Source organism: Idiotropiscis lumnitzeri, chromosome 2, assembly GCF_059441095.1.
Source record: "Idiotropiscis lumnitzeri isolate Australia: NSW breed Sydney's pygmy pipehorse chromosome 2, RoL_Ilum_1.0, whole genome shotgun sequence".
In the NCBI taxonomy this organism is placed as follows: domain Eukaryota; kingdom Metazoa; phylum Chordata; class Actinopteri; order Syngnathiformes; family Syngnathidae; genus Idiotropiscis; species Idiotropiscis lumnitzeri.
The window spans coordinates 1,692,498-1,719,560 of NC_142392.1; the positions used below are offsets into that span (position 1 = coordinate 1,692,498).

A 27,063-nucleotide genomic window follows, 5' to 3' on the forward strand; every position below is an offset into this window, starting at 1 on the left:
GGGAATTTGAATGCCTTCTTGGACAAACAAGTGGTTACATGATTTCGAAATCTTTTTTGTTTGTTTTTGACAACATGCACAAATAATTGCGCTTCGCACTTGTGTGCCAGCTTTGGATTTTCTTTCCCACGAGAGCCCTCTGCGCAGGTTGGAAAAAAATCACAATATGTGGTTATTTTGCTTTGTAGTTTGTCACTAGATCTTACATATTCTTTATGCATTTGAAAAGTCAAATATATTTTTAAGCCGCGTTTGTAATCTGAATGCAATAAGTTCCAGCCCCAGAACTAATTTATACTTTACTTTTGTTTTATTTATTTTTCATTTCTTGTTTGTTTTTTTTAATCAGTGTGTTAAAAGTAAATATAGTACAATATACAAATACATGAGACGATAATGAATATACTTTTATGTTATTTTGTAAGCTTTGATTTGTGCGAGTGGTCCAGTATAAAAAGATATGAGTGTTGGTTCAATAAAGGTTAGGAAACGCAGAGCAAATATTTTCACAGGATGTTGGTTGACAAGACGTAGGGTCTAATCATGGAAATGGACTCTGCAAAACTGACAAAAAGCCAGCTAATTGTGATTCACGGCTCCAGATAGCAATCAGATAAAGTGATTAAGCTTTGCTTGGCCACATCTTCAAACCCGGCCTCCTTGCAAGCCGCCCACTCGACCCGTCCTCCTCCGAGGCGCCGTCATATTATTCCCTTATTAATCTTCCTTTGTTTTGGAGCAGCGTTGCTCCTGCGGGTGCTTTTTCTCCATGCAATTAGGAGATGTAATTATTCCTCGACAGGGCTGTAAATCCAAACAATCTATGCATGTGTCCACCGTCTTGGGCGCAATGTGTCTTTAAAAGAAAGAAAGAAAGACCACAATGTAAACATGCACGCTGAGTGGCCATGTTTCACTTTTTTAAATACTTTGCTGATGGTGACGAGCTGTGAAGAAAATTAACAAGGAATAGAATTCTTCTGTTGAAAAGCACCAGTAACTGGAAAAATATATTTAAAAAAAAAAAGCAACTGTGGTGCATGCTAAGCTTCAAGTATCGAGACGGAAAGTGGATCATTAGATATTGAAAACATGTCAAAAATATGACAAGGCGGCGTAAAGGATACCAGCCGGGCGGCGAGACAATTACAGAGAGCGATGAAAACGTAAAGCTTTCATCGGCATTGGCCAATAAAACATTAAGAGTAGCCGCCCCGACAGATGAGATACGCAGAAAAGATTCAAAGGCTGCGCCGAATCAATCACCAATGCGCCGCTTTGCAAACACAACAAAACGCTGGCTTTTATCGGTGCCTGTAAAACAACAACGCCGATCGTCTCGAGCAAGCGGAATTGAGGAGGCGATTTTTAATGACGCCGTCAATTGAGGAGTCTTCGTCTTTACGGATGTTTCATTTGTTTGACGTTCCACAAAGCAAAAAGCAAACGTTTGCCTTTGAATATTAGCCAGATACATTTTTTTAGCTCGTGTTACCATTTTTTTTTTTTTTGTTCTTTCGTCATCCTCATGCAAGACTTTTCATTGTTCTTTTCTTTGCCCGCAGCTTGGTCGCCAGGTGCTGGATTTGAAAACGTTTTCTGCCGTCGCCTCGCCTGCATTGACGCCATCGAGCAACTTGAGCCTTCGCCGCAAAGACTGAACGCCCAAAACGTGAGTTTGATTCTTTTCTACGTGCCAAACCAACCTTGCTGCTTCTGAGTGACAATTTTTTTTTTTAAAAATCCATTTTATTTGACGTCCCGTGGTGGGCTGCAGTTTTTTGCGTACCGCTGCCATCGCAATTATGAAACGGCGAAATTCTCTTTTTTACGCAATGTTGAGACCATGTTTATAGTTTGACGAGATTTCAATTTTAAAAACGCTTCAACTTAAACAACCTTTCTAAAATAATTGTATTTTGAAAAAGGACTTTCTTGCAGCAACGCATACAAAGAGAACATCCAAAAATATTCTCCCGGTTGTGACAAAATGTCTCGTATGCCACCGAAGGCGCATCCTCGTTCTTACTTTTGCGTTCGTTTGTTTTTTTTTCCGCCCCAGACAAATATCGGTCGGCCTTGTGTCACTTTCTGTGTTTTTATCTGCTTCACTGCCTCCCAAAGTGTTCTCGTATTGACTTTTCTCTTTTCCCTTCGCCTCGCGACCGCCGTTTTTCTCCCCAGACAGTACAAGATCCATCTTTTGAGGCGAGATAATCACGAGTTTCCCCCCCAATTATATCCTTTCACCGCATTCCCTCGTTAGGAGACCTCGTTAGTCGGCCTGCTCCCGACTCGACTGGAGATTGATCGCCCCCCCCCCCCACATCCTAAAAAAAAAAAAGAAAAAAGCCATCCGCCTCATATCCTCTCCCCGGAACATCGGCGCTTGCTAAACAGACATGATAGGCTCTCTGAATGCTTTTGATTACGCCGACTTGGAAAGCCAGCAGGATGCTTCACTGTTGGCGTACGCATTTAATCAGTGACGTCACCACCAAAGTGAGAGACAAATCATCTTCTTGTACGGACGCTTTTTCTTTTTTTTCGCTGTTGTTTGATTGATTCATCGTCTTGCGCTTCCCACTTGAACCCGTCCATCACGCGGCATAACAACAAGTTAAAGGCTTTAATTAACACAGTCGATCCTCATCGTCATGGGAACGGATAGCAGGTGTTGTTCCACCTTTTGGGCTTGGACAATTACAAGGTGTGAAATACACACACACACACACACACACACGCGTGTGTGTGTACAGCATGCGCCCGTCAATTTGTAGTTGGCATTTCATCTTGTCTTTGCCGATTTTCAAAGTCTTCCACGTGTGTGCCGATCAATAAAATGGACGCGGGCGTAAATTGACACCTGAGGGAGCCTCGGGCCGAGATAAGGCGCCCGCAAACGCTAAGGCTGTAATTTGGAGACGAGTGGGGGGCTTTTATTTCAAATCCAGCATAAACGCTGCAATATTTACTCCAGAGATTCTCGACCAATTTCATTTAATTGGTTTGAAAATGACATATTGCCTAAAAGTCACTTTTTTTTTGTTGTTCTTCTGGCTCGCTCAATTTATTTAATTTATTTATTTATTTATTTTTGCCCGCATTTGTCATTTGCAAATTTTTATTTCAATATAGAGCACAACCGACGTTTGCAAATTTGCTCAGTCATGGCTTTCCAGTTTCCGTTGATTCAAAAGTATATTTACGTACTCCCGTGCATAAAAATGAACTTAACAAAATGTTGCTGATGTCTCAAAAAAAAAAAAAAAAAGTCCACATCCTTCACTGTCACACTACCTGGTTGATGAAGTGAACAATTTGAAAATGAGCCACTTGGATTCACTTAAACTGCGGATGAAAGACAAACTGGGCGGGCGGCGAATGGGGCCCCGCCCCCACCCTCGCGCGCACGCACACACATTGAGACAATTGCCTGTAAGTTGCCTCCCGCCAGGCAGGTAATTGCTGTCTGCGGGGGGGCAGGTGCCTCGACGGGAGCGCGCAGGCTCCGTTCACTGCCGTTGTAATGACCTAATTGAAAATGTCGCCGGGGCCATGTGAGCGCGCGTGTTGGTTGAACAGACCGGATTTTGGATGCATCGCCGCAGCACGTGCAGATTAAAGCATCTCAAACTGTTTCAGCCTTTCAGGAAGTTTTAGTCATCATTCCCACTATGCCTGGGGAAAAAAAGATCCGAACGGCTTTTAGAAGTACTTTCATCCTATTTTGCGGCCTCTTGTCATCATCCTTGGATGTCGCTCGTATGCACCAACATTATTTGGGCTGGCAAGTGTGCCTCAAGGCTAACAAAAGCCGCACTGGAAGGGAAATGCAGGGCACCAATGTTTCAACATTTTGTCCTTCTCGCTGACTCTAAATATACTGAATTTTATTGATTTAAATCCTGACTTGGCAGAACAACAGAAATTCCTCCGAGCTGGCTCCCTAAAAGCAACAGCGAAAAATAAAGAAATAAATCGCCGGTCTTGGCTGCATGTGGCATTTGCCGTCTGACAAGCGGGCAGAGCTCACAAGCTGTGAAGTAAATAAAGCAATCTGCGCCGTCTTGATGTGACCGAGCCCGGCCGAGATGTCACATTCCATCTCACCGGACATCAAACGTGCGCACATTTGAATAAAGCGCGGGGAGGGGGGGGGCAACGTGACACGGGCAGCCATGATATAGCGAGCCTATTACAACATGTAAATGCCCCCCTGCTGTGCAGTGCACGTGCACATTTGCACGTGCACGCGCATGTGTGCAAAAACACGCAGAGCTGGAGCGAGCGGCTGTGCTTCTAGAGCATGTCAAGAACGAGTAAAGTGACCTGAAGAAAGAAAGAAAGAAAGACGGTTTAAGATTGTTTTGTCATCCAATCAAAATGTGCGTCAATAAATGAAACCTCTTCAACTGCAGTAGTAGAAGTTAGCAAACAATAATTTCGGATTGAAGCAGTCACAGAATCGTACAATTTTTCCATTAGTGCATTTTCCATTTGAAATGAAAATGTCATTGTTTAGCCAATGAATTGAGAATATTGAAAATTAGATTGCACGATGAATGAAATACTATTTCCGCTTTTTTTTTTTTTTGTAGCCCAATGTAAAATGAGGCTCATTGTAAAACTATTCGAAAGCAAATCATCGCATCTGGAGGTTGTTTTCTTTTGATGAAACCTTTTTGTGAGTGCAGCAGCCACAGGAAAGCGTACACAAGATGTCCTAATTGTCGCATCGGCTGTGTCAGGCCTTCTTTTTTTTTTTTTCCACCCATCAAAACACACTTGAGCAGGCGTTTCACCGGCCTTCCCAAGTGCACTCATCCCATCTGTCTTTTCAGCATTTATTTTTTTTTTTTTGTATCATCACAATTTTGAAAAAAATGGCCAGCCTCACCTTGAGGCATTTTATTTTGCCTCTCTATTTTTCTCTCCCTTATTTTTGTACTTTTCCATCCTGGCTGCTCAGTACGCTGTAAAAAAAAAAAAAAATCCTAATTTATTATGATACAAAACATAGTCCAAAAAAAATAATAAAAAATAACGTTGCCAGGCTGTAAAATCTTAAATTTTACCAGCGCTTCTCAGTTCAAGCCATTGTCTCGGTCAGACCAAACTGAATAGAAACATACATCGAAATGAATGCCACTAATTTGTGATGCGACGTTTCAACGCGCCCGGGAGCCAGACGCAGACGCTCGTATTCACCTCCTAATGAGGGAAAACATCAAATGATTCCCCCGTCGTCAGCGTTGTCCACAATCACGGCTATTGGGTCATCACTTGTGCTTTATGAGCACGTGCGAGCGAGCTCAGGCGCACAAGCACCAAGCACCTCAGGTGGTCTGCTTTTAGATTATTGACAAGTGCATCGATCTGTTTCACAAGCACGCCATCCGTCTCCATAAGGAGAAAGTCCAACTGTTGTTTGTGCTCAAGGAAGCGACGACGAGTAGTAGAGAAAGTTGGTAGTTTTTATTTTTATGTTAATTCTGTGTTTTAATGTAACTTTTATTAGTTTTCGTATTACTTGTAGTATTTTTTCAATAAATAAAATAATTATGCATTGAAAACTAAGGAGTATTATTTGAGGGCCTGATAGAAAAAAAGTCACAAGTATTGTGTAATAAAAGTAAACTCAGACAACTGCTCTTGCTAGTACATAAGAATCAGAGGTGAGCTTTATTTCTTTTTTTTTAACAACATATAATGCAAAGATCCACGCAGGCTGTTTGTAACAAAATTAGTATTTCAGCCCTAAATACATTCAATGATGTTGTAACAGGAAAAATGGAATACTTTGGTTTGCTTTAGTTTGCAACACTCGTTCAACAAAAATAGTAACATCTTCATAAATTCACAGTTTGGAAAAAAACAAAAAAAAACATGCACAATCGAGTGGAGTGACGCCATATAAAATATGTACGAGTTTCATTATTTTGATAAATTCTCCAATATGGAAAGTGAAGCGCTTTCTCTTCATGCTTTTTGCAGTTAGTCGGTAAAAAACATGGAGTGTAAATACAGAAGAGAAGTTCAAGTTTGAAAAAAAACAAAACAAAACAATCAAACAACAATCAAAATCGGCTCATCGGGTGTGCGATGCAGAGGTACCAAATGTCGAATGTAGCTTCCGGCCGCGTCACCGCACGAGCGTCGCCTTCCTGTTAACGCCGGCCAGGCTGTGCACCAGCGCCTTTGTGAAGAGCGCGTGAGATTTGCCGCAGTAGGTGTGCGTGGTCTTCAGCAGCTGCTTCTCCAGCGGGGCCAGCAGCGACGACACGGGGTCGGCGCCAAACGAGAACTAGGATCAAAAGGATGGTCACTTCCATACAACACGGTCCAATCGAGCAGGAGCGCTCAAACTGGTGGCTCAAAATGGTTTTAAAAAGTCACCGGTAATTAGGTCGCCTTTTTGTTTTTGACTCAGACAGTAATTGTTAAAGTATTCCGTTTTGTTTGTGTAGGAGTCCGAAACTTACTCGTCGTCTTATTAGTAGGGATGTTTGATACCAATTTCTTTTTTCAGACAATCACTAACTGGTATTAGAAATCAAATGAATATGTAGAATAGAACAGAGGTGACTTTTTTTGCACGTGTGTTTGGCCATAGATCCACCATTGCCCTGATATATGTGACGGGTAATAGAATAGGCAATGACATTTGCTCTGATGGCATCATTAAGTAAATGCCAGCCCGGTCGTCAATATTTTTACACTGCTGGTAAACAGCCCATAAACGTCCTCACGGAAGGGAAATGAGCTTTCCCATCACACCCTCAATTTGGGTCGTCAATTCCCGCTGACGATGACAACCAGAAGTGAAAGCGAAAAGTCACCTTTCGGATGGCCTCGTAGACGGATCTGAAGGCGGGCTGCTTGTGGTCGTGGTACACGCCTCGGTTTCCGTGCAGGATATAGATCCCGTTGTCCTCGGCGGCGGCGCAATTGCTGCCGTAGATGCAGTGGTCCGGACGGTAGTTCCACTGGCACGGAAACTCCAGCAGGAGTTCTGGAAAAGCACACAAATAAATGTTGTTTTGTTTGCAAACAGCCAAAAGGATTCAAATGGTTGCTTTAACGCGGATCAAAGCAATATGTAATTGGAGCGCCCTCTGGTGGAAATTTTGGCAAAGTACAACTCATAACGTGACTTGCTACTCACCGGGGTTGTAGTGGAAAATGATATTTAAAAGATCCTGGTCTCCCCAGGTTATGTTCAGTTTGTATTTTTGAAGCAGTGGCAACAGCAGCTCCTCCCATCTGAGCCCCACGGAGGTCATATCATTCTGTGGGCACAAAATTCATTTTCTAATTCGGAAGCAATTATAATGCACGGGGGACATATGGTGGTCATCAGCTGTATTACAACTCCACCACAGCGACCCGTCCCTTCACCTTAAAAAATGTGCTCCTCATCCTTGTGAGATTCATGAGCATGACCCCCGAGTTGATGCCGGTTCTGCCGTAAAAAGGGTGCCGGGCGAAGCGACTGTACCAAGCGATGCGGGGTTCCTCGTGCTCAGGGGCCATGGCTGCCAGCTGCGCCGAATCGAAGCCAGACAGAAAGTCCCACAGACGGTCGACAGGCTGTAGGAAGAGGATGTCTGAATCCACGTAGACTAACGAGTCAACGTCCTTCAGGATCAGCTGCGCACCAAAACAAGAATGAGACAAAAATATTGCATTCCCTCAAAGCTGCAGCGGTGTTTGTCACTCACAGGTAGAAAGAGTCTCTGCGAGGCACACGGCTTGAAGAGTTTTTTCCACTCGGCTGCATTCTCACTGGGAAAGCGGATGAGGTAGACTGTGTAGTTGAACCTGGAGCGAATAAAAGCGGGCCAGGATTCCAACTAGAGCAGAGAAAACGGGTGAGGACTATAATTCCGGATTGCAAAACAGTCCCGAGTGAACCAATTCTCGAGACGTCTTGGTTGTGATGATTTTACGAAATGGTTGCTCACTGCTTCCATGAACCTGGCGTGCAGCTGGTCCTCCGCAAAGATGTGCAGCTGGAGGCACTTGATGCTAAAAAGCACTGCCGACTTCAACATGGTGACCGTCTCCTCCAGCCTCTCGCCGCACGCCACCACGGCCAAGTGCATGTGGGCCGGAGGTCTGCTCAGAGCGCTCACCTGCGGCTGACCCCGCTGACGCATGATGTACCTGAGTGGCATTACACCAAAGCAATCATTACTTTACTGTTTAAATGGGCATGACCTGTTTCAAGTCCAAAAAGTTTCACAAATTTCTTGTGAGTTGGTCTTGCTTACATTTTCATCACGTCCTCTAATCTCGTTGCACACTTGAGTACAATGACAATAAAGGGATTTCTAATTCTAATTCTAAAAAATGGCTTTAGTCCTCGACTGATTTTGAATCCGCCCTAGAGTTTTCACAATAATTTAATAACAATTGGATTTTATATAAAATTGTATCCATGAATGAATTAAGGGTTAAGTTCAGCAACAAGTGGACGAAAAAAAATTTAGTCTGTGCAACTTTCTTGAAGTAGTTGAACGCATCATCCCCCAAGTCACACGCATGTTCCAAGTCTCGCGTGAATCCCGTTTATAGATGCACACTATGACGTCACGAACTAGCGAGCGCTCCATTCCATTACAATTTCTAAACATCTTGAGCCGCATATGTCGGGCCGATGCAATCGGAAATCGTTTAAACGACTAAATAGTTCCGATGACGTGTACATTTCCCTTACCTGTTGTGTCGGCGTGAGCGTTGTGGCCCCGTTTTGTCAGGGTCCTCTCCCTCTTCTGGGACTCTTGGGGGGACGTAAATCGTCTTCGCCCCTTTTTTCCCCGGCGATGCATCGGCGTCAAATAGCGTGCAATAAACGTACAATCCCGAAAACACAGCGAACACCGTGCACATCAGCAGTGCACGAATGTAACGCCGCATTATGGAATTTGAGCACGGAACTCGAGGCGAAAGTCATGACACATAACGACGCGAAGATTTATAAAGCTAACAGTAATGCTAAGGCATTTCCCGTTAGTTATAAGAATAAAACATTAAAAAAATTATATACTGCCCTACAGTTGGAAAGTTGAACGCTCAACAGCGCATTTTAAACGGCTCTTAATGTACTTTATGCGTGGTACAATATACCTCACAATATCTAGAATGCAAATACTTGTGGCACCGTTGTTTGGCCATTTTATTTTCTAGTGTTTCCGGGTTTGGTCTTCATTCGTTGTCTCGCCTTTATGAAGGTCCCCCAAACAGATTCAAGAGGTCAAGATCCGAAATGGGGGAAGGGTGGCTGCAGGACCCCCACAACCCCCCCAAAGTCAACTTTCATTTGATTTCACCTCTGAAAAGAACCATTCATGGTGATGCCTGTCTTTTGATTTAGAGGGTAGCTTCCTAGACGAGCAGCTTCATGTTCAATTGCATGTTAATCAAGTGGAGAGCAAATAAGTTTGTTTTTCAAATGTTTGCACATCAATAAGTCCCATTCATAACTGCAATCTCACGTTTGTGCCACATTTGTTAAGCAGTAATTACTGGACAATTCACCAGGTGGGGCTAAAGAGCGAAAACAAATAGTACACATGCTGCGTCTTTGTTTTGCATGTACTAAAGGCAGTTTAATAGACGAAATCAAAAGTAAAACTGCATATAATAATTTTTTTGTTTACATTTTGTTACTCTAACATAGACGTAATAAACACATTTCATAACAACGGAGCACAGCAAAAGGAAATGTATCAACAAATGTAAAAAAAGGGGGGGGAAATGATTCCAACGTTGTTACAACCAAGTAAGACATTTCGAAGCAGTTCTCAGGGGCCACGCACATAGTCCCAGCTAGTGTTGTGAACCTTGCGTCAAAATAATACAAACATCGCTTGTCCCCCATTTGAACGCATCATGCTGAGACAGTTGTTTGAATCGTTGCTTAAAGTAATAACCAAAAATAAAAACATGGCAATAACACTGATATGACACATATAGCCACATCAAAACATGGTAGTACAATGTTTTGTAAATATCCACTCATCTTTATGAATCTAAAGGTTTGCAGAAGTAATTGCGAAGTGAGAATAACTTCATTGCTCGGGTGGGAGTTTAGGTCATCTAAAGCTCCCCCAGTTGGCTACATGAAAATGATGGCGTAGAAACACTTTTTTGAAATTCGTCACCTGCCCTGCAAATCAATGTTCAGAAGTCTTCACGTGTTGCATGGCACCTTCGTCACAAAAGCGCAACCGCGTCATCTTGGCTCGTCGTGCAGGAGTTGCCTTTTGTGCAGCACCGCAGATTTGACTCCAAAAAACAAAAACATTGTCCATTTGGACTACGTTCCTTTCTCAACTGGCGCGTAATCTTTTACAGTATCTGAAACCTGATTTGACATGTGCCAGGATGTGCAGAAATTTTCTATTTACTTTTGTGGGTGTCAATCCTGAGTTACTTCCAAGCCGGCGTGTTTGATCCCATTGAGACAACCAAATTCATTCCTAAAAAGTCAGTTCAAGTACAAATAGCCCAATTTGTCCAATTAGCTTTGAGTCCCCAATAACAATAACAAAAAAAAAACCCTTTCCAAATTTTTGACTTTAATTCCAAAAACCTGCCCACAAACGAGCATTGAAGAATATCCTCCAGTTTTTATGGTTGAGTCCAAAACATCATCTTAGATTCTACAGCTGACGTTCATATGAAGTTTGGAGTATCAAGTTTGAGGTTGCAGGGTGTGACAGATGGGCACTGTAAGGCACCCCCCCCCCAAAAAAAAAAAAAAACCAAAAACTTATCTGTATCCCTGGAGCACTTCACACTGTCCAAAGCTTGTCTGAGTGTGTCCTCACAGTCCTGAAAAAAAGGCTGTTCCAAGATCCGAGCTGTCTGTGAGGAAGCTTTGCATCATGCGTGGCGATTTGAAATGACCCAAATGAAAAGTTTCCTGTTGGTGGAAAAAGTTCTGAAATCAGGGAGGCGACTGAGTCAACTTGGATCGGATGCGTCTGCGCCTGAAAAAGCCTCCGAGTTCCCACTGAACAGCAAATGTTCGTTCAAGACAGTCAGCCGGGTCGGGGTGGGCTCAGTGCGACTCCCCGTTCACCGAACCGCCCTCCCCGCGAGGCGAGGACGAGCGCGAGAGCCCCTTCTCGGTGGTTTCCGAGCTGGAGCCGTTCTGGCTGTGGTGGTCGGCGGCGGACGACGCGGCGCTGGAGGATGACGCCGAGGTAGACGAGGGCTTGGCCTTCTCCTTAAAGTCTGTGATGATGACCGTCAGGTCGCCCACCGTCACCTCCAGGTGCTGCGCGCTGCTACGGTCAATGTTTTTTAACCTGGGCCTGAAAAAACAAATGCCGGAAAATCTCTTTATGACAGGCGAATAGCATAAAACAATGACAGCGTAATTTATTTAATTTTATTTTTTTTGCATTGGCCATTGGACTTTACTTTTGGATGTGTTGATGTTGGTGGCATCCGTTCACCTGACATCTAAACTGTCTCACCTCATCTTTTTGTGACTGTTCTTCTTGAGCGCCGGCTCCTTGTCGCTCTTCTCCCGCTCAACGCGCTCCTTCTTCTCCTTCTTGGGCTGCGAGGGTAACACGAACTGCTGAGTGGCCTGCTGCTGCGAGACGAGCTGGGAGACGGGGCGTGGCTTCCTGCCGGGTCGCGGTGTGAGAGGACGACAGCCGTGGTTGGGAGGAAAAGAGATTAATGAGAGGGAAAATGAGAGTGAGCACATTGCCGCGTGCGAGCGCCCCGTCGTAATCAAGAGCCAATAACGGCTGCCGGGACTGCTTAGGGGCTCGGACCCAAAGTGTTCTTCAAAGTGGTGCTCGTAGAATAAAGATGCGGAGTGCAGGTTTACGCAGCGTTTCTGCATTCACTGGACACCTCGTTAAGCACAATCTGATGCGAGAAATCGACAAATTTATCAAATGCAGCGCTGCGGCGGACGAGTGTATTTTTACAATTTGCAAGTAAGGCCGATCAATTTAGAAAAAAAAAAACTCATTGCAATTTCTTTCTCCGCATCATTGCGTTTTCGATTTTATATATTCCCTCTTTCCATGGTTGTTTGGACAAAGCAATACATTAATCTGTATTACAATAAAAAATATCGGATTGATTTAACTGTGCACATGAAAGGCCGAAGCAACTCTGAAGTGTGAGGCGGACGTGTGAACCTCTTTCCAATTGTAAATCTCATGAAATAAAAGCTGGATGTCAGTCATGATTTGATGGGAAACTCGAACGTCTTCAGTACAGTACTACAACAAGAACGTGACGTTGCCGTTCCAATACTTTTGGAGGGGGCTGTGTTCCAAACATAAATGGTTGAACTCTTTATATGAATTTTGTCCGGTCAACATCGCTCGCCAGGACGCTGATCCATGACAGTTGTTGGTGCCTGTACAAAGGCTGGAACGGTATTGTGTGTGTGTGTGTGTGCGAACATTGTGTGTGTGTGTGTGTTTCAAGGGCTGGCAGGACCCCAAGCCAAGAGGCAAGTGTGCTGAAAAGGCCATCTGTTGAGAGCGCCCCATCCGCATCTTGTTTTGCACGCACGTGACGCGGCGTCCAGAAGCAACACCGCGTCTACCTGCAGCGCACGTTTTAAAGAGCGGCGCCAATTGACGTACGCGTCTCTCAGTGGCACCTTTACCCAGATGGCCGCATGCATGCGCAGACGTTGCGCGTGGGCGAGCCACAAGGGCAGTGCTCGTTAATGTTTGATATCGTTGCCTGGATGAAATCAAACCCAAGATGTGAAGTGACGCCGTGAACTCTTTTGAAAAAATAAATAAATAAAAAAAAGCACCCTTGATGGGGCGTAATGGATTGGGAGAGTCCAACTTGTGCATGTCAGAGCTATTAGTTCTGCGGGCATGGATGTTGTTTAATGATTCAACGGTGACCCATTTCGACGCTCGGCTTAAAAAAAAAAAAAAAAAAACTCTCCCCGTCATGTCTGTTGCAACATGTAGTGATGCCGAAGTGCAATGCGAACGGCTCTCCTGGCCGACATAACCGTGACGGAGACGAATATATCCGTCTTGTCAGCGCCGTGCTGCGGAACCGCTGACGCCTTTTAAATAGAGCCAGCCCACCCCAAAATGCCGCCTCCAACCCTCCGGCAGTCGCGGCAGAAGCAATTTGCCGCTCTCCTTGACAAACCTGATCCTCCTCCTCAAGTGACAAAGCTTGTTTTGTGGGCCCGCCATAACCGACGAGCGCTCACAAAACTCACATTCTTTCCCGCCCTTGGGCCGAACGGCGCCGAGTCTTCGGGAGGCGACAAACGGCTGCATTGGATTGAATTCCAAGATGCTTCGCCAGACTGAAATATGACAAACATACGGCGCACTCGACCCGCCTAATTGGATTGGTTGGAATCTGGCCCATTTCGCTCGTTCAATAACCAGGCGGTGAAAGAGGAGACGCCCAATCTAATATTAGCACGCCGCGTCTAAACAGAGGGGCGTGTGTTAACCCCATCAAACAAACTGTTATTATCGTTGCACTTAGGCCTTGGAACGGTGTGCGCAGCGACTCCATTGATTTCACAATTTTTTCAACGACAGGATACGCATGCATGCCAGTCAACCGAGCAGCCGTCAATCACACCTTCAACTTGTCCTGTCCTGCAGGCATCAGCGTACAAGTGTGTCCTCGCGACTCGCGTTCCTGACAGAGGAACTCTGGTTAACCTCTCCCCAAATATGTCCTAAACATACACACACATGGACGCCAGCGAGTGTGTCGCACTATCACACTTCTCCAGCTTCCCCCTCCTCGACCTTGCACATGTGCAACATCTGGCTCAACAAAAATGGCCGCAGCCACATACCAAAGTTTGGACTACGTCTCCCTGAAAGGCGGGAAGTAGCGGGAACGCCACGTTCACTGTGACAGAGACTTTTACTCACTTCGGCCCTGGACACGAGTGTGGGCACCCTTAAGGTGCCATACTGAGCCTCTTGGAAAACTGTGACGCGCTTTGGGGGATTCAAGACACAATGGGCTCTGTTTTCATGGCCGGCAGAAAACGGGCGCGCAGTGTGGCGTATCTCTGCAACTCGACATCGGTCATTTTGCAGACGAGCGCCGGCCGGCTCGAAGGAGGTAGGGTGGGCTGCGCCGCAGTGGGAGTGGTCACTGCCAATTTCTATTATGTCCAATCAAAGCGACGACTTTGCGACGCTATTATTTTGCTCAGCAAGATGGTATGACTTGATTTGACCTGCGTGAAATTTTGCGATAACTTGACTTGCTTGATTTTTGTCATACTTATGAGTTCGTCCCGCCTACCGTGCACCAAACCAACTTTGCGCACTTTGATGGGATGTTGTGCAAGCATCCGCAATCGTGGCTCGAGCCAAGTCGTCGTGTCACTAAAGCAACAAGCCACATGACTGATACGATGACATTCATCTCAGCCCTGTGATGATTGTTGCGAAATAGCTTATTTTACGCTCCGTCGCACATTCTCCGCTCCGGTGTGGGCGTCCGTGTGTCAGGGCGCGCTCGTGCGTTTTCCAACAGCAGGTAGTGAGGCTAGCTCCCGGGAGCTCATCCAACCCGATGATTAATGTCTCTTCCCGCCTCTACATGCTAGCATTGTGAGTGTATGATTGCATGTGTGTGGGGGCGGGGAGAGACACAGATGGCTTGTCGCGTCCCGTGGTTTATGACACCTTTTAGACAGCCCGCGAGCCACACCGCCACATTCTCCCCTCCTGACTCCCGTTCAGAGCTGAATGTCATGCATCAGTGTCAGCGCCATAATTACAGGCTTATCACGTAGCCGGAATCTTGAGCCGCGGTGACGCGCCTACGGCACGCTTCTTTGTCCCCCCCCCCCCACCGCGTACATTCACTATTTGTATGCAGCACGAGCATTGAAAGCTCTAACCTGAAGGGCGTGATTGGGGGGGGGGAAGCGGCAGAACAAACATAGCTCGGAGATCCAAAGTCTGTTTGACCTGCAAGATAGCCGCTAACAAACGCACCTTCATGTGTTGCGTTGTGAACTCTGCGAGCCTAATTTGCATGGAGATTGCGACGATATGCTGCGCTGTAGCCACCCACGTTAAGCTTCAATTACGATTAATCGCCGTCTATTCACCGTCTGCATAGTGTCGTCAAAGGCAATTCTGTGCAAGCGGATGACACGCTTCCAAATGCTGACAGAGAAGGTTGACGCTTGTTTATGCAGCACTGATGAAAGCTGCGCATCAGGCCGCCTGTCAGCGTACGCCCTCGGTTAAGTTCAACTCTGTCAAGAGAGCAACCGCACAGAGGAATGTGTGTGTGTGTGTTTTTGTGTTGGTGTATGTTGCAGAAACAAGGAAAAGTAACAAGAGACCAAGAGTGTGTTTGTGTGTACAAAAAAAGAGATATATTGTGCATATTCTCTTATAACTTGAAGCTACGTTGAAAATGAACCAATCACATTTAAGCTCGTGCCAACCATAATTTGACACCACGAATGTAAAACATCATTTCTTTATTAGCAACGTTGGGGAAAAAAGCTGCACTGCATCAAACTGAGAAGCCGATCTCGTCGGTGGGCCACACTCATTTTCATATTTACACCTCTGTCACACTTGTTTCGTAACCGGCGCGGGAGCCGTCTCCATCTTGCATTTGCATGCGGCATGTGTTTTGCCCTTTACCATGGCGCCAAGCAAGCCGCTTGGCTATTTTGTACGCTCATTAACAGCGGCGACCACCTGTGCGACCATCTTTGCCGCAGTGTTGGCAAGCCAACGCGCCAACGTTTCAGCGGCCAACGCGTGCAACTCTGATTTAGTGGGACCCCCCCCCCCCCCCCTTTAAGTTCCTCGTCGTGTCCCAAACCCTAAGGTGGAACAACGGTCAAAAGCCCCTCCTTAAAAGTACGGAAGAAAGCCACAGCCGTCCGTGGAAATTGTTGAGGCCGTGAGGTGTGACCGGAAAGCAAGACAAGTTTTAAAAAAAAAAAAAAAAAAAAGCACAAAACAATGTGGATAAAAGTTCGATGCTATGCAAGTTCATTTGAGCAATCCTCTTATTTTAGTAATTATGTGTGTGTGTTTTAAGTGTCAGGGAAAAGACTCCTTCCATGACGCTGGCTTTGTGACGACGGCAGCCAGCAAAGACCAACGTTGAAGCATGGTCAGCAACGTGGAGGAATAAAAAAAATAAAATAAATGACACCGTTACAGAAACTGTAAGCCACAAGAGAGTGACGGAAAGGCAGCCCCTAACGTCCCCTCGACCCAGGTAAACCAGAATGTGTGTGTGCGTGTGTCTGTGTGTGCGGCCAAGTGCGAAATGCGCATGTTGGGTGCAACTGTGCGTGAGAGTGTGTCTGATGACAGCAGGCTGATTAAGCTGTTGCATAGTAATAAGCTATGGCTGTCTGTCTGGCAGCTGCGATGACAACCTCTTTCACAGCGAGCCCTCCCACACACACACACACACACTTATTTGAATGCTGCGCTAAAGTTGCATTTCCTCCCGCTCAGCCCTTTGTTGTGTATTCATCCTGTTACAGAGTGTCCAGCAGGAATAACACTCATTTCCTGGATCACTTCACTCCCATCAGCAGCGGCACAGGGGGGCTACAGAGTACGTTAGTCTACACCCCCCGCCACCTCCAAGCCACCCTGCCTCCATCGCCATCAACAAGTACGGGGTGCGAGCGTGTGTGTGCACGCTCACATCTCACCAAGGTCAGTGTCAACACAATAGCAAACCGAAAGAAAATTGTACATTTTGACATCTTCAAAACATCATCGCACATACGATGAAAGTAAAACCGGATGGCCGCGCGAGATCGTTGAGCTTTCTCCAATTTCATTTAATCGGCTCAAAATGATTTCTTTACTCCAAATAATGAATCCGTGCTTATCTATCCATGTCGGCGACGTATAGTGACAGCCAGAACAATAAAATACTGAAGGTACATTAAAATGAGACTTGACACCAATAATACATTTCAATTACACGCAAATTGTAGCTAGTCACCAGCCAGGCTAGTGGACTGTAAAGTAAATAAACAAGTTGTTAAAATACATTGGACCATTTTCTGATTGGATCAGTTACCGTTTTTTTGGGGGGGGGGTTTTGTCTGATCTGTGATTGGCGCCAAAATCCCGATTGTGCAAAGTCTGCATAAAATGAACGCATGCATTTATTGACATTTTTTCTTTGGCGGCGAGCTTGCATAGATTTTCCAAATGTGAAATATGTGCCGTGGCTCAGAAAAGGTCGGGAATCACCGATTATACGGCATGACATCAGAGCAATCCGATTGGACGCTGTCTCCATCCAACGATGCCGTGACATCACTGCCGAAAAAGTCCAATATTTTTGCTTCCCTTAAGTGTTGGGACGATGAAAAGTAACAACACTCACGGCCAAGATTTGTTCTTTGATTCTCAGTTCATTAAAAGACTGCGACGTGGTTGCGCGCTGTCATCAACGAGCACAATGCAGATTAAAGACGCCAGAGTCGAATGTGCAAGGTCTTACCTTGTTGATGTCCCTTTCCTGACATCACACATCATGCACTTAAAAGCCTCCGCCGTGTTCTTGTACGTGCACACGCTGCAGTCCCAGAACCCCTCGTCGGAGGAGGGCTTCGGTTGACGCTTCGGCCTTGAAAACAAACACAGACGAATAAGCGAGGGAAGCCGCCGCATGCGGACGAGAGAGGGTGGCCCCTTTGCACCGAGCGACCGCTCTCGATGGCACACATCTGGCTGGAAGATTGCAGAAGGAAATCGTGTGAACGCGCGCGGTGATCCCAACGCCGTAATGAGGCTTTAACAGCCGCGAGCGCGCGCGCACGCTCGCACAAACACAAGCGCACGCACGCAAAAAAGGGGGTGAAGAAGAAAGCATGGAGAAAAGGCTTCTTTTCTCTTTTCTTCGGCCCCCTCCCGCGCGCTCGCCACTGTCTGCCCCCACCACACGGCTTCATTTAGGTCGCCTAGGCCGCTCCAGCCGCCGTCGTTACCTTGTGGGACTCCTCTTGTCGCCCATGCCAGTCCGGGATGTCTCTGGAACGGGTTGCCCAGACGAGCACAAGCCTGTTTTTTTTTGGGACCCCCCCCCCTCCTCGTCCCGATTCTTTGAGAAGAAGCGATGCGCTCGTTGCAGCTTCGGCTTCCAGCTGTCGTGGAAACTCCGCTTGGGAGCCAGTCACGTGACCCGCCTCGGCCAATCGTGGGCGCGTTGCTTTCGGAGCCTGACATGACATTCCTCATGATGGCTCCACTGCGCCGTCATTTGCCCTCATTGTGCACATCCAGGACGCCAATCGCTGTTTTATGTTTTGAATTATTAATTGTGTGGTAAATATTGCACGATGTGTGAAAACATTCATTCTTGAACCAGTATTTGCAATTGGTTATCTCCATGTCTAAGAGGAGAACCGGTATTATGTTCCATTTTCAAGCCGCACGCCAGTTTACTCTACGCAACATAGGCAAAAACACTCAAGTTGAACTCGATTTTAAATGTTGATTACAGCATAAAGGAGCTGCAGACAAAAATTGTGCTCATTCTTAATTCTTATTGATGCAGTCAGAATTAACCCAATATACTGATCAATGGCAAATTTTCATCAGAAATGTCTTGATATGTAGTATTGTATTTTTGACACGCAGTTTTTGACACAAGCTTGCGGGACTGAAAAAAAATCCACCTATTGCTGAGCCTAATCCTAAATTCATAAATATAAACATATGTATTAAGGGGTATGCAGTTCTCCAATAAAATATGAAAACTGATTTTCCGCTTCAAACCAGTTTCTGTTACCCAGTTATACATGACTCTTGATAATGTAAATGCTGAGTGGCCCAACCTTGGTGTAAAGTGTATTATGGACATGGGAAACCGTCGACAGCTGCATCATTAATTGGAAGGCAGGGATGCAGATAACGGGTCTCTCAAAAGGACTAAGATAAATGATCAGAACATCCCAAAAAGTATTTATTTACAACAAATTCAATTTATGTACAAGCCAAATACTGAGATTGACTGTCTCGCCCAAAGTCATCTGGGATAGGCTCGAGCGCGCTCAGGACCGTAATGAGGACAAGCGCTATCAAAAATGGATGGATGGATACAGCCAAATATTACAGATGTGTTCCAATTTAAAAGAAAAATATTTAACAATAGTAAACCAACAAAAAAAGTCCACGTTAGTCACTAAGCTCTTCCTCATCACTAAAGTATGCGCTCTTTTTGATCCGGAGTTTCCTGGACAATTCGGATGTAGATGGATGAGCGCCGTCGTCCCGAGACGCAGCTGTGTTTTTTCTTTGCCTCTCCTCATCGTCAATACGTGCTTGCTGTGAGGATACAAGTCGTTTATTCATCTGACCATCTTAGCGTTATAAGGAATTCTGTCAAGCAGCCTTTTACCTGAAAAGCGATGGCTTGACTAAGACTATCAAGTGCTGGATCCTCTCCTTCATCCTCACTTTCCAGTTCTTCTTCTTCGCTATGAAGGAAATAAAAGGCTGTAAGCATTAAAGGAAGATGCATCCTATTTTCAGCAAATGTCTTACTACTTACACATGTTCTAGTTCCTGAGCTTTTTTCTTTTTTTTCTTTTCCTTCTTCTTTGGCGGCTCTCGCTCTCCCAGCATATTTTTGGGGCACGCATAGCTCATGTGTCCTGTATCCTGGTGTATTTTAGCACAACATCAAATCCGTGAAAAGTGTTCCAAATACACACGAAGCAAAATCACAATTGTACTGACCCCACATTCGTAACACCTGCTCTTGTCTGTGTAGTTGCGCCTCCTGATAAATTCAGTCGCTCGGCCGTTGTCGATTGCAATACTGGCTTTTACAGTTCTGCCAAACAACTGGAAGGCAAGCCCATATGTGACTCCCATGCAATAATAATAATATTTAAGAAGTTGTCACCCACCTGCTTGTTGTTCACAGCTCTTGCACAGTTATGAGCTGATTCTCTGTCCAGGAAAAGAACGAATGCCACTCCTTTGCTTTTGTGGGTGTCTTTATCTTTCACAATTGTAACCCTGAGAAATTGACAGCCATTACATAGCACCACAGGCTTCTTTTTTTTTATTTTCATGCTAAATGAAGTGAAATGATTTCCCAAGGTACAATTAAGACCATTGACATACTCACTTAACCACTTTTCCATACTTGGTGAACAGCTGAAATTGCATTTTGTGATTTGTATGTTTTGAGGGAAAAACAAGATGAAATATCAGATTTAACATATTCCAAAATAGTTTCAACAAGCAACACCCTTACAGATGCACAATTACCTTGTGGAGGTCGTTGTTGGTGAGAGAGAATGGTAGGTTGGACACGTAGACGGTGCTTTTGCTCGGTGCTAATCCCCCGCTCATGTTGAATTGAATTCATACGAAACTTGAAGAAAAATCCACAATTCGGAACGTGCATTCGGTTAGCCACGTACGCCATATAAAACACAAATTGCAGCACTCGAAGTCAATCTCACTTACCAATGCAGTTGACTGTTATTAAACAAACATTTATATATATTCAAATACGTTTGCTGTCCTAAAATCTCGTATTTCCTGCATTTGTGTGTTTGTGACGAGAGCGAACAAATACTGTTTTTATGTCGCTGACTGATGACGTAAATACCCCCGTCCAATAAAATTCGAGCAGTTCGAATGGTCGCATTCTGCAAAAGCTAACGTGAGTGCAATTTAGAAACAGATAAGCCGGTTTGTGCCGTAAATGTAGTCCAGTATCTTGGACATGCAATTACGTGGTTATGGTTTATTTTCTTAGGCCGGAACGATGATGCAACTGTAAAAAAGAAGATGCGCATTTCGACGTAGTATGTGCAGGCTACCGTTTGCTAATTAGCAATGCTAGTACGAGTCTGTCTAAATGCGCTTGAGACGATGAAAGGCGTCGTGTTTTTTCTCGTGAATTTATGGCACGTTGATGCTAAAGTGTTGTTGTGCAATCCATTTAGTTGCTAAGGACACATTTTCTACCTGCATTCGTTTGGCAGAGGGCGCAACTCCACATTGTGTAGACGGTGTTGCATTTGAATGACTACTAATTCTCTTTGAGCTCCACACTTAGGGAGAGTAACCGTTTCTTTTTTAACTTTCCCCAGGTTTTATTGCAAGACTTGACCCAAAATCAACTCGGCGAGCCCCTGGATCAGAGAGTGCGTTGATGATTGCTCTTGATCTGTCAAGAAATGCATGCAACTTGATTTATTTTTTCTCCTGTATGTTGAGCGACGTTACATGCTGACAAATTGGGTGTAATCTGTTTTGTTTTTGTATTTGTATTTTTTGTAGTGACTTACAGAAGGGATAGGAGCGTACGAGAGGTGTATGAAGAGCGCTTTATGCCTGACAGGCCGGGGAGAGTAGGTTACGACCCGATGATTAGTTCTGTTTTCACACAGCAATCTCTGAAATTGTTGTCAGGTCTCACCTTTCAAAATCCACCATACTTTACAGGGTCAATACTCTCGAGGAGGGGAGAGGCGAGGCCACTTCGGCAGGCCTGATGGTTATGAATATGAAGGAGGTCCTCGCTTTTTCCCAAATGGGGGAGGCCCACGTAGTTACCATGGAGAAGATCAGCGGGGCTACCATGGGGATGCCGGTCATTTCCCTGCCGAACGCAGAGGTGGTCCTCCGTCAAGAAGGGTGAAAGCATAGATCAGCACAACTCGAATTGGATTAAAATCAGATCTTGAAAAGCCTAATTATTACCTTTTCTATCTAGCATGAGGAATACCCTTACAGAGGTCCCAGGGAGGAGCAACACGCAGGAAGGCCTATGGAATATAAGTAAATGCTCAACACACGTTCAAATTGTATTGGAATACTGAAAACAAAAACAACAAAGAATGAAGTAATGATGACTTGATGTGTTGCTGTGAAAATGGTCCATTTCCATTTCTCTTTAAACTCATTTGTCATGTTTTTGAAGGCTTTAGCTAAAAGCTTCACCATTAACTATTTTTTTTTTTTTCTTGTGCCTTCAGCAACCGTGCACCGCCGCCACCTCGCAACCAAGGCATGTACCCAACGCCCCGATCGCTGCCAGAAAGTGGGGCGGACACGCTCGTGCAAGCCATCCTCAACCTGGATCGAGGGTAAGAAAAAAGGTTGTTATTGATAATGCTGTTATAAAAACTGAAATTGAATAACAGTTTGTGAACACAATCAAATAAAAATGTTTTTTAAAAAATGAAAGCAAGTGGCAATTAGAAATTATTATTCTTCAGAATGTCGCGTTTGGACGCGTGTCACTGCATCAAACTTATCGTAAATTAGTTACTCAGCCCGAAAGGTGGCGCAATTGTCAGTCAAGTGTTGTCCTTTTGTGATTCATTCATGCAAGATGGCAGCGTTGTCATTGGACAACATTCTCATCCTGGCATTTCTTGACCGCTTGTGCTGTTTCAGGGATGAAAGGCAGGAGTACCGGAGGAAGGCGCCTCCGTTCCCGCCCCCCAGGGACCGCTCCCCCCACAGCCGCTCGGGTTCCAGCGTGAGCAGCAGGAGCTACTCGCCGGATCGCAGCAAAAGCCTTCCGTTCCCCTCACAGCAAGGCAAGGGTATGTCAGATTGCTGACGCGTTATTGTTTTTCGTGCAACGGCCAGCCTGCTTCTTTAGCCCAAACTACAATTGGACGGCTTTTGTGGTTCTCGTCAAAACGTTGCACAAAAACATTAACGTCGCGAATGCATCCAAGTCGCGCACATCGTCCACCGCCTAGTAAGCCAAAAACAACTTTGAAAATAAAAATCTCCTCCTTTGTTCTTTCTATTCTTGATCAACTTCTGATGGTCTGGCTCACTGGCTTTTCAGGTGAGGATGGTCCAGAGGGGCGTGCGGGTCCAAATGAGCACCTCTGGGGGGCGCTCTTTCCTCACAGTGGACTTGAGTCTGCGGGTCTGTACATGAGTTTTGCAAACAAAGGAAGACCTGAGTGACAGATGACGCTTCAGCGTCATGTCAAAAAAATAAAATCCTACTTTGAGCAGAACATTTTTCATCAAGATGATGTGCTTAATGGGGAGCAAGTTTGGCCTGGCAAGATATGCCAGTTTTGTTTTTTTTTGAAGCAGGAAAAATGCAAATGTCGCAATATTGCAATGATGCTAATTCTGTCACCCGGGTCTTTTTTTTAAAACAGGTTGCGTTACAAATGTTTCACTTTAGTGTCTAGAGGTGACCTCACTCTCTGTTTATGGAGATGCAGTCACACTTGAACTTGTTCCTCCATGACAGAGAATACTAAATGCATGACATTTCGGCGTCCTGCGACATTGTAGTTGAGCTTTTAGCCTCTCTCCTCGAATTTTCCTCATCTTCTTTGTCCTTTTTTGTTTTTGCCTTCTCAATCTTTGCCTTGTCTTGTCATTTTTCCTCAGAAAAGATCCCGGGTCTTTCAAGAGAAGGCTCCCCGAGCAGCGCCACCTCAAACAAGGTGAGCGCACAAACCGAAAAAAACAAAACAAGACAGAAAAGTACATGTGGACCCTCTTAAGTTGGGTCTTTCTAGTGTTTGGCCCCTTGAACTCTTTCTAATGGCTTTGGAAGTGGCCCGGTGCTTTTGTTTACCTGCCGCGCAAGCAGACTTCAGTCCCGTTGACTTGGAATGACGGACGGCTGCACAGGAGGGCTCGCGTGTCACAGAGAGTTGGTCACGTTTTTTACTACTTTGTATATTGACCAACGCAGCTTTGTAAAGAATCGTTTCGCTGGTGTCCTCCATCTCCACCGTAAATCGAGTCAGATGTGAGCATGACCACCCAGAAGGGAAACGGATCAGCGCATTAGCCCAGACTCGTAATTTTATCATTGGATCTTCGCCTCCGCTATGGAACAGAACACAGTCCGGTGTTTAAATCAGAACAAGGGGTTCCTCTGACGCATGGAAAGCGCCCAACTTGGCCTTTTCGCGGTAGCACATTCAAACCAGAGGCTGTTGGTTCCAATTTAGATGACAGAACATGGATGCGTTGCGTGTCGTGCGAAAGCCGCGCTGTCAATTGAACCCGCCCAACGTGCTGCCGCTTAGTTGCAGCATTTGATGTTGGGCCAGTGCATCTTTGCTCAGTGTTGGAGGGGGGCGGGGGGCACCAAGCCGTAACCTTTGCCAAGATGAAAGCCTGCGCTGTGCCCCCAGTAAAGGCGCCACTAATGGGCCCCAGCCGCTGCCTGCTGTGGAGAGTCAACAAAACGCAAACGGGTTTTCTGGAGCCAGCTCTAGACTGAGCTCACCCAAAAAAAAAAAAAAAATGTCGCCGTCTCGATGCATAATTGACATCTCTTCTAGGAGGAGAACAATGCGCCTGAAGCCGAAAAAGAGGAGCCGGCGGCGGCTGTTGTCATCGAGGAGAGTCCGAAGATAACCACAGACAACTTAAAGGAGAAGCGATCGCTGGCAATTGCCAACAAAGCCCGAGAGATTGAAATGGTGAACACCTTTTTTTTTTTTTTCTCTGTTCTGACCTTTTTTGGTAAAGTAATTCTGATTCATAAATTATTGATTCAATTCTAAATTATTGTCTAATTATAGATTCTGATTTAATGGGAGATGCTTAACTTCCCAGGATTTTCCTCCTAACTCTTTTAAAATCTCAATTAACGAGCCCTGGATGGACTCATTCTGCCAAACAACAAGTTTCCGTCTTGTTTCTGGAGACGCTTACGTAGCCCTTTTGCACGAACATTGAAAAGTTGCAGATGCTTTGTGCGTTCAATAAATGGAGCTTGGGGGTGGAGCTTCCAGCTCTGCCGGCTCATCTAATGAGGGCCTTTGCAGCTACCGCCGCTTTACTGGGACCATTAAACCCGAAGCAGCTCTGCCTTGAAGCGTTGAACGCGCGCTCGCCTCACAAGAGCCTCCGGGCGCTCTGAACGTGCTCGCTGACGCTGCACATTCAGGACCGATTTATAATCCGTCTTCTTTCCAGCCCTTCTCAACATGAGCTCATTTGGGAAAGCGATTGTCTGTAATCACCTTTTTACATTTAAAACCTACACCCGGCCCTCTAAAAGGAGAAAAAAAAGTAGCCATCCAGATTTGCTTTGGAAAAGGTTCAAGTACAGCCATCGTTTGAAAATGTTCCCAAAAATTGGCGCTTTCACCTTTCTCATGACGGATGGCCGTGCGCCAAAGTGGTTGACAAAGTAGACAAACCGAGCCGCCGCAAAATTGGCAAGCATTTCTTTCCCGTCATTCAAAGATGGAGTAACTGTTTACTTTTCTTTCTAAAACATTTGAAATTGCGCTTCTGTCGCTCGCGTTTACGTGCGGCGTGTTTGTTTGGCTTTCTGCGTCCAATCTGGCCTAGCCATCTCGAGCGTACACGAGCGCGAGTCCAGTCGCTCCTGGAAAAGCGCAAACGTGCCATGCCCATCCTAAAGGGACTTTTCCGTGTCCTGCCCGTGCGCGTTTCCGGAACGTGCTCAAATCGCGCCTCTGAAATTCTACCTGAGCTGCTTCTCGTCGTCAAGAGTTGCCTTTGGCTGCGGTACGAGCGAGCGACGAGGCATGAAAGGCAGTAAAGCGGATCATGTTTTACTCCTCACATTCCAGGCCGCGACATTTGTTGAGGAATCGAAATATATTTGAGTGCTCTTTCGTTTGGGCTTTGAGGGAGCCCCACTAATTTGGTTTTTGCCGGGCTTGCTGCCTGTCCCAAACAACGAACACGCGTCGGCCGCTCTCGTGCGTCTCCGCTCCAGTTGAACGGCCGCGTCGCAATCCGTCGACTTTTGGGGAAGTTGGAAACTGGCTTCATTTCAACGTGGCCGCCCCACCCACACTTAAGCACATTTCTTTTCCTTCCTGTTTGGATAACGAGAGGGAGTCTTTTATAATACAGGAAGGACATTCTTAGCACTTTGTGTTAAAGTCTGTGGGGGTTTTTTTTGTTTTGTTTTTGTTTTTTTTCCCTCTCTCTCTCGTCAAGTGTTGTTCATGTTCTTGATTGGATATTTCCTGAGATCCGTTAATTCAACCGTTCGCGTCACTCCGTTAGTTCAAAATGAGCATCAGAAGCGAGCGTTGCTTCCTGGAACTATTTGTGTCGTCTGGACCAATCAGCGGCCTTTGATGTGATTGAGGACCTCAAAGCGGCACTTTTTGTCAGAACGGGCGGCTGTGAAATGACGGATGTTTGCTCCCTGCCCAAGTCACACTTCTGAGCTTCAAGTGTTTTTAGTGCTTCGTTCCCTCCCAGCTGCCATTTAAGATGCCTTTATGGAACTTGAGAAGATGTGTTAATACCAGGACAATTAAAACAAATTGTGTTCACGCCGAAGTGAAAGACAAAGTTGGGGGTTGGGGGGGGTGTTGATTGGTCTCCTTTTCTCAACTCAAGACCTCATCGTAATTCGTCAACCCAATTTGTAAACCATCATGAAAATGGAACAAGGAGTTTTACTTTTTTTTTTTTTTTTTTTTTTTTTTTTGATTTTTGCCCTGTCCACTCTCAGGTGTACCGCCGGGACTGTGAAACGTTCGGTACGGTGGTGAAGATGCTGGTCTCTAAAGATCCCAATCTGGAGAAGCAGCTCCAAGTCCCGCTCAGGGAGAGCCTCGGCGAGATGCGCGACCGTTGTCTCGAGAACCTGAAACACTTCATCGGCGAACTGGATGAGGCGATACGGCAGCCGGAAGTCCCCACTTGTGACTCGACCACCCCTTCGGCAAGCTTGAGCAGCCATAAACCTTCAAAGACTGGGAGCAATCCCAGCTCCACTTTCTGACAAATGATTCCGAAGGAACATTAATGGATGAACGTCTGACCGTGGCGGATCACTTGGATTGTTACTCACTGGACACATGTTGGATTTCTGGATTGACACAATTTTTCCGGCACTGGGGGTGAAGGTTATTCAGTGTTAGTTTTTTTTTTGGGGAAGGGGGGGTACTTTTACCTTCTAAGTGTTCTCTGTTAAAAGCTGAAATCTACCGGTGCTGTCACCATCTTAAAGATGACGTGTCTCTAATCGTTTCAGTGAGCAGAATGGAAACATTTATTTCAAATAAAAATACCCGCTGTATTTTTGCAT

At 45.5% G+C, this 27,063-nt stretch overlaps 4 protein-coding genes across 7 annotated transcripts; 1 reads left to right on the plus strand and 3 right to left on the minus strand.

The window, feature by feature from the left end:
- pphln1 (periphilin 1) lies at window positions 1-27,054 on the plus strand. 3 transcript variants are annotated; one of them, XM_088289027.1, is made up of 13 exons: window positions 1-147; window positions 1,566-1,672; window positions 16,075-16,257; window positions 16,532-16,709; window positions 21,125-21,178; window positions 21,315-21,385; window positions 21,480-21,671; window positions 21,751-21,815; window positions 22,013-22,123; window positions 22,437-22,588; window positions 23,409-23,464; window positions 24,317-24,457; window positions 26,485-27,054. In XM_088289027.1, coding segments are annotated over exons 5-13 (1,062 nt in total). In that variant the 5' UTR covers window positions 1-147; window positions 1,566-1,672; window positions 16,075-16,257; window positions 16,532-16,709; window positions 21,125-21,177; the 3' UTR covers window positions 26,758-27,054. The 3 variants fall into 3 exon arrangements, with proteins under 3 accessions (XP_088145153.1, XP_088145155.1, XP_088145154.1); XM_088289029.1 differs by having other exon boundaries at window positions 22,437-22,582; XM_088289028.1 differs by lacking the exons at window positions 1-147; window positions 1,566-1,672; window positions 16,075-16,257; window positions 16,532-16,709 and adding an exon at window positions 20,639-20,691.
- On the minus strand, window positions 5,654-8,977 carry gxylt1b (glucoside xylosyltransferase 1b). The gene is made up of 7 exons (XM_088287892.1): window positions 8,723-8,977; window positions 7,968-8,169; window positions 7,725-7,856; window positions 7,402-7,653; window positions 7,169-7,292; window positions 6,843-7,015; window positions 5,654-6,307 (listed from the first exon to the last, which is right to left on the minus strand). Exons 1-7 carry the CDS (start codon window positions 8,920-8,922, stop codon window positions 6,146-6,148), a joined length of 1,245 nt encoding a protein of 414 aa, XP_088144018.1. The 5' UTR covers window positions 8,923-8,977; the 3' UTR covers window positions 5,654-6,145.
- yaf2 (YY1 associated factor 2) lies at window positions 9,589-18,234 on the minus strand. 2 transcript variants are annotated; one of them, XM_088289032.1, is made up of 4 exons: window positions 17,999-18,234; window positions 17,512-17,637; window positions 11,493-11,648; window positions 9,589-11,327 (listed from the first exon to the last, which is right to left on the minus strand). In XM_088289032.1, the coding sequence occupies exons 1-4, from the start codon at window positions 18,022-18,024 to the stop codon at window positions 11,072-11,074; spliced, it is 564 nt and encodes a 187-aa protein (XP_088145158.1). In that variant the 5' UTR covers window positions 18,025-18,234; the 3' UTR covers window positions 9,589-11,071. The 2 variants fall into 2 exon arrangements, with proteins under 2 accessions (XP_088145158.1, XP_088145157.1); XM_088289031.1 differs by lacking the exons at window positions 17,512-17,637; window positions 17,999-18,234 and having other exon boundaries at window positions 11,493-17,505.
- On the minus strand, window positions 18,950-20,659 carry zcrb1 (zinc finger CCHC-type and RNA binding motif 1). Its single transcript, XM_088289030.1, has 8 exons — window positions 20,493-20,659; window positions 20,292-20,397; window positions 20,149-20,177; window positions 19,925-20,036; window positions 19,752-19,859; window positions 19,564-19,673; window positions 19,411-19,489; window positions 18,950-19,337 (listed from the first exon to the last, which is right to left on the minus strand). Exons 2-8 carry the CDS (start codon window positions 20,373-20,375, stop codon window positions 19,188-19,190), a joined length of 672 nt encoding a protein of 223 aa, XP_088145156.1. The 5' UTR covers window positions 20,376-20,397; window positions 20,493-20,659; the 3' UTR covers window positions 18,950-19,187.
- Window positions 27,055-27,063: the final 9 nt, after the last annotated feature.

What these genes read in the sequence shown, in the direction of transcription:
- zcrb1 (XM_088289030.1), bottom strand. Translation starts at nt 20,375, where the DNA reads ATGAGCGGGGGATTAGCACCGAGCAAAAGCACCGTCTACGTGTCCAAC. An exon ending in AAGTATGGAAAAGTGGTTAA is followed by an intron (nt 20,037 to 20,148) that starts GTGAGTATGTCA and finishes TCAATTTCTCAG; the next exon opens with GGTTACAATTGTGAAAGATA. An exon ending in GCAGGTGTTACGAATGTGGG is followed by an intron (nt 19,674 to 19,751) that starts GTCAGTACAATT and finishes AAAATACACCAG; the next exon opens with GATACAGGACACATGAGCTA.
- yaf2 (XM_088289031.1), bottom strand. Translation starts at nt 11,872, where the DNA reads ATGCAGAAACGCTGCGTAAACCTGCACTCCGCATCTTTATTCTACGAG. An exon ending in AACAGTCACAAAAAGATGAG is followed by an intron (nt 11,328 to 11,492) that starts GTGAGACAGTTT and finishes TTGTTTTTTCAG; the next exon opens with GCCCAGGTTAAAAAACATTG.
- gxylt1b (XM_088287892.1), bottom strand. Translation starts at nt 8,922, where the DNA reads ATGCGGCGTTACATTCGTGCACTGCTGATGTGCACGGTGTTCGCTGTG. An exon ending in ACGCCAGGTTCATGGAAGCA is followed by an intron (nt 7,857 to 7,967) that starts GTGAGCAACCAT and finishes TCTCTGCTCTAG; the next exon opens with TTGGAATCCTGGCCCGCTTT. An exon ending in CATTTTCCACTACAACCCCG is followed by an intron (nt 7,016 to 7,168) that starts GTGAGTAGCAAG and finishes GTGCTTTTCCAG; the next exon opens with AACTCCTGCTGGAGTTTCCG.
- pphln1 (XM_088289027.1), top strand. An exon ending in TGCCTGACAGGCCGGGGAGA is followed by an intron (nt 21,386 to 21,479) that starts GTAGGTTACGAC and finishes CATACTTTACAG; the next exon opens with GGTCAATACTCTCGAGGAGG. An exon ending in CCCCTCACAGCAAGGCAAGG is followed by an intron (nt 22,589 to 23,408) that starts GTATGTCAGATT and finishes ATTTTTCCTCAG; the next exon opens with AAAAGATCCCGGGTCTTTCA.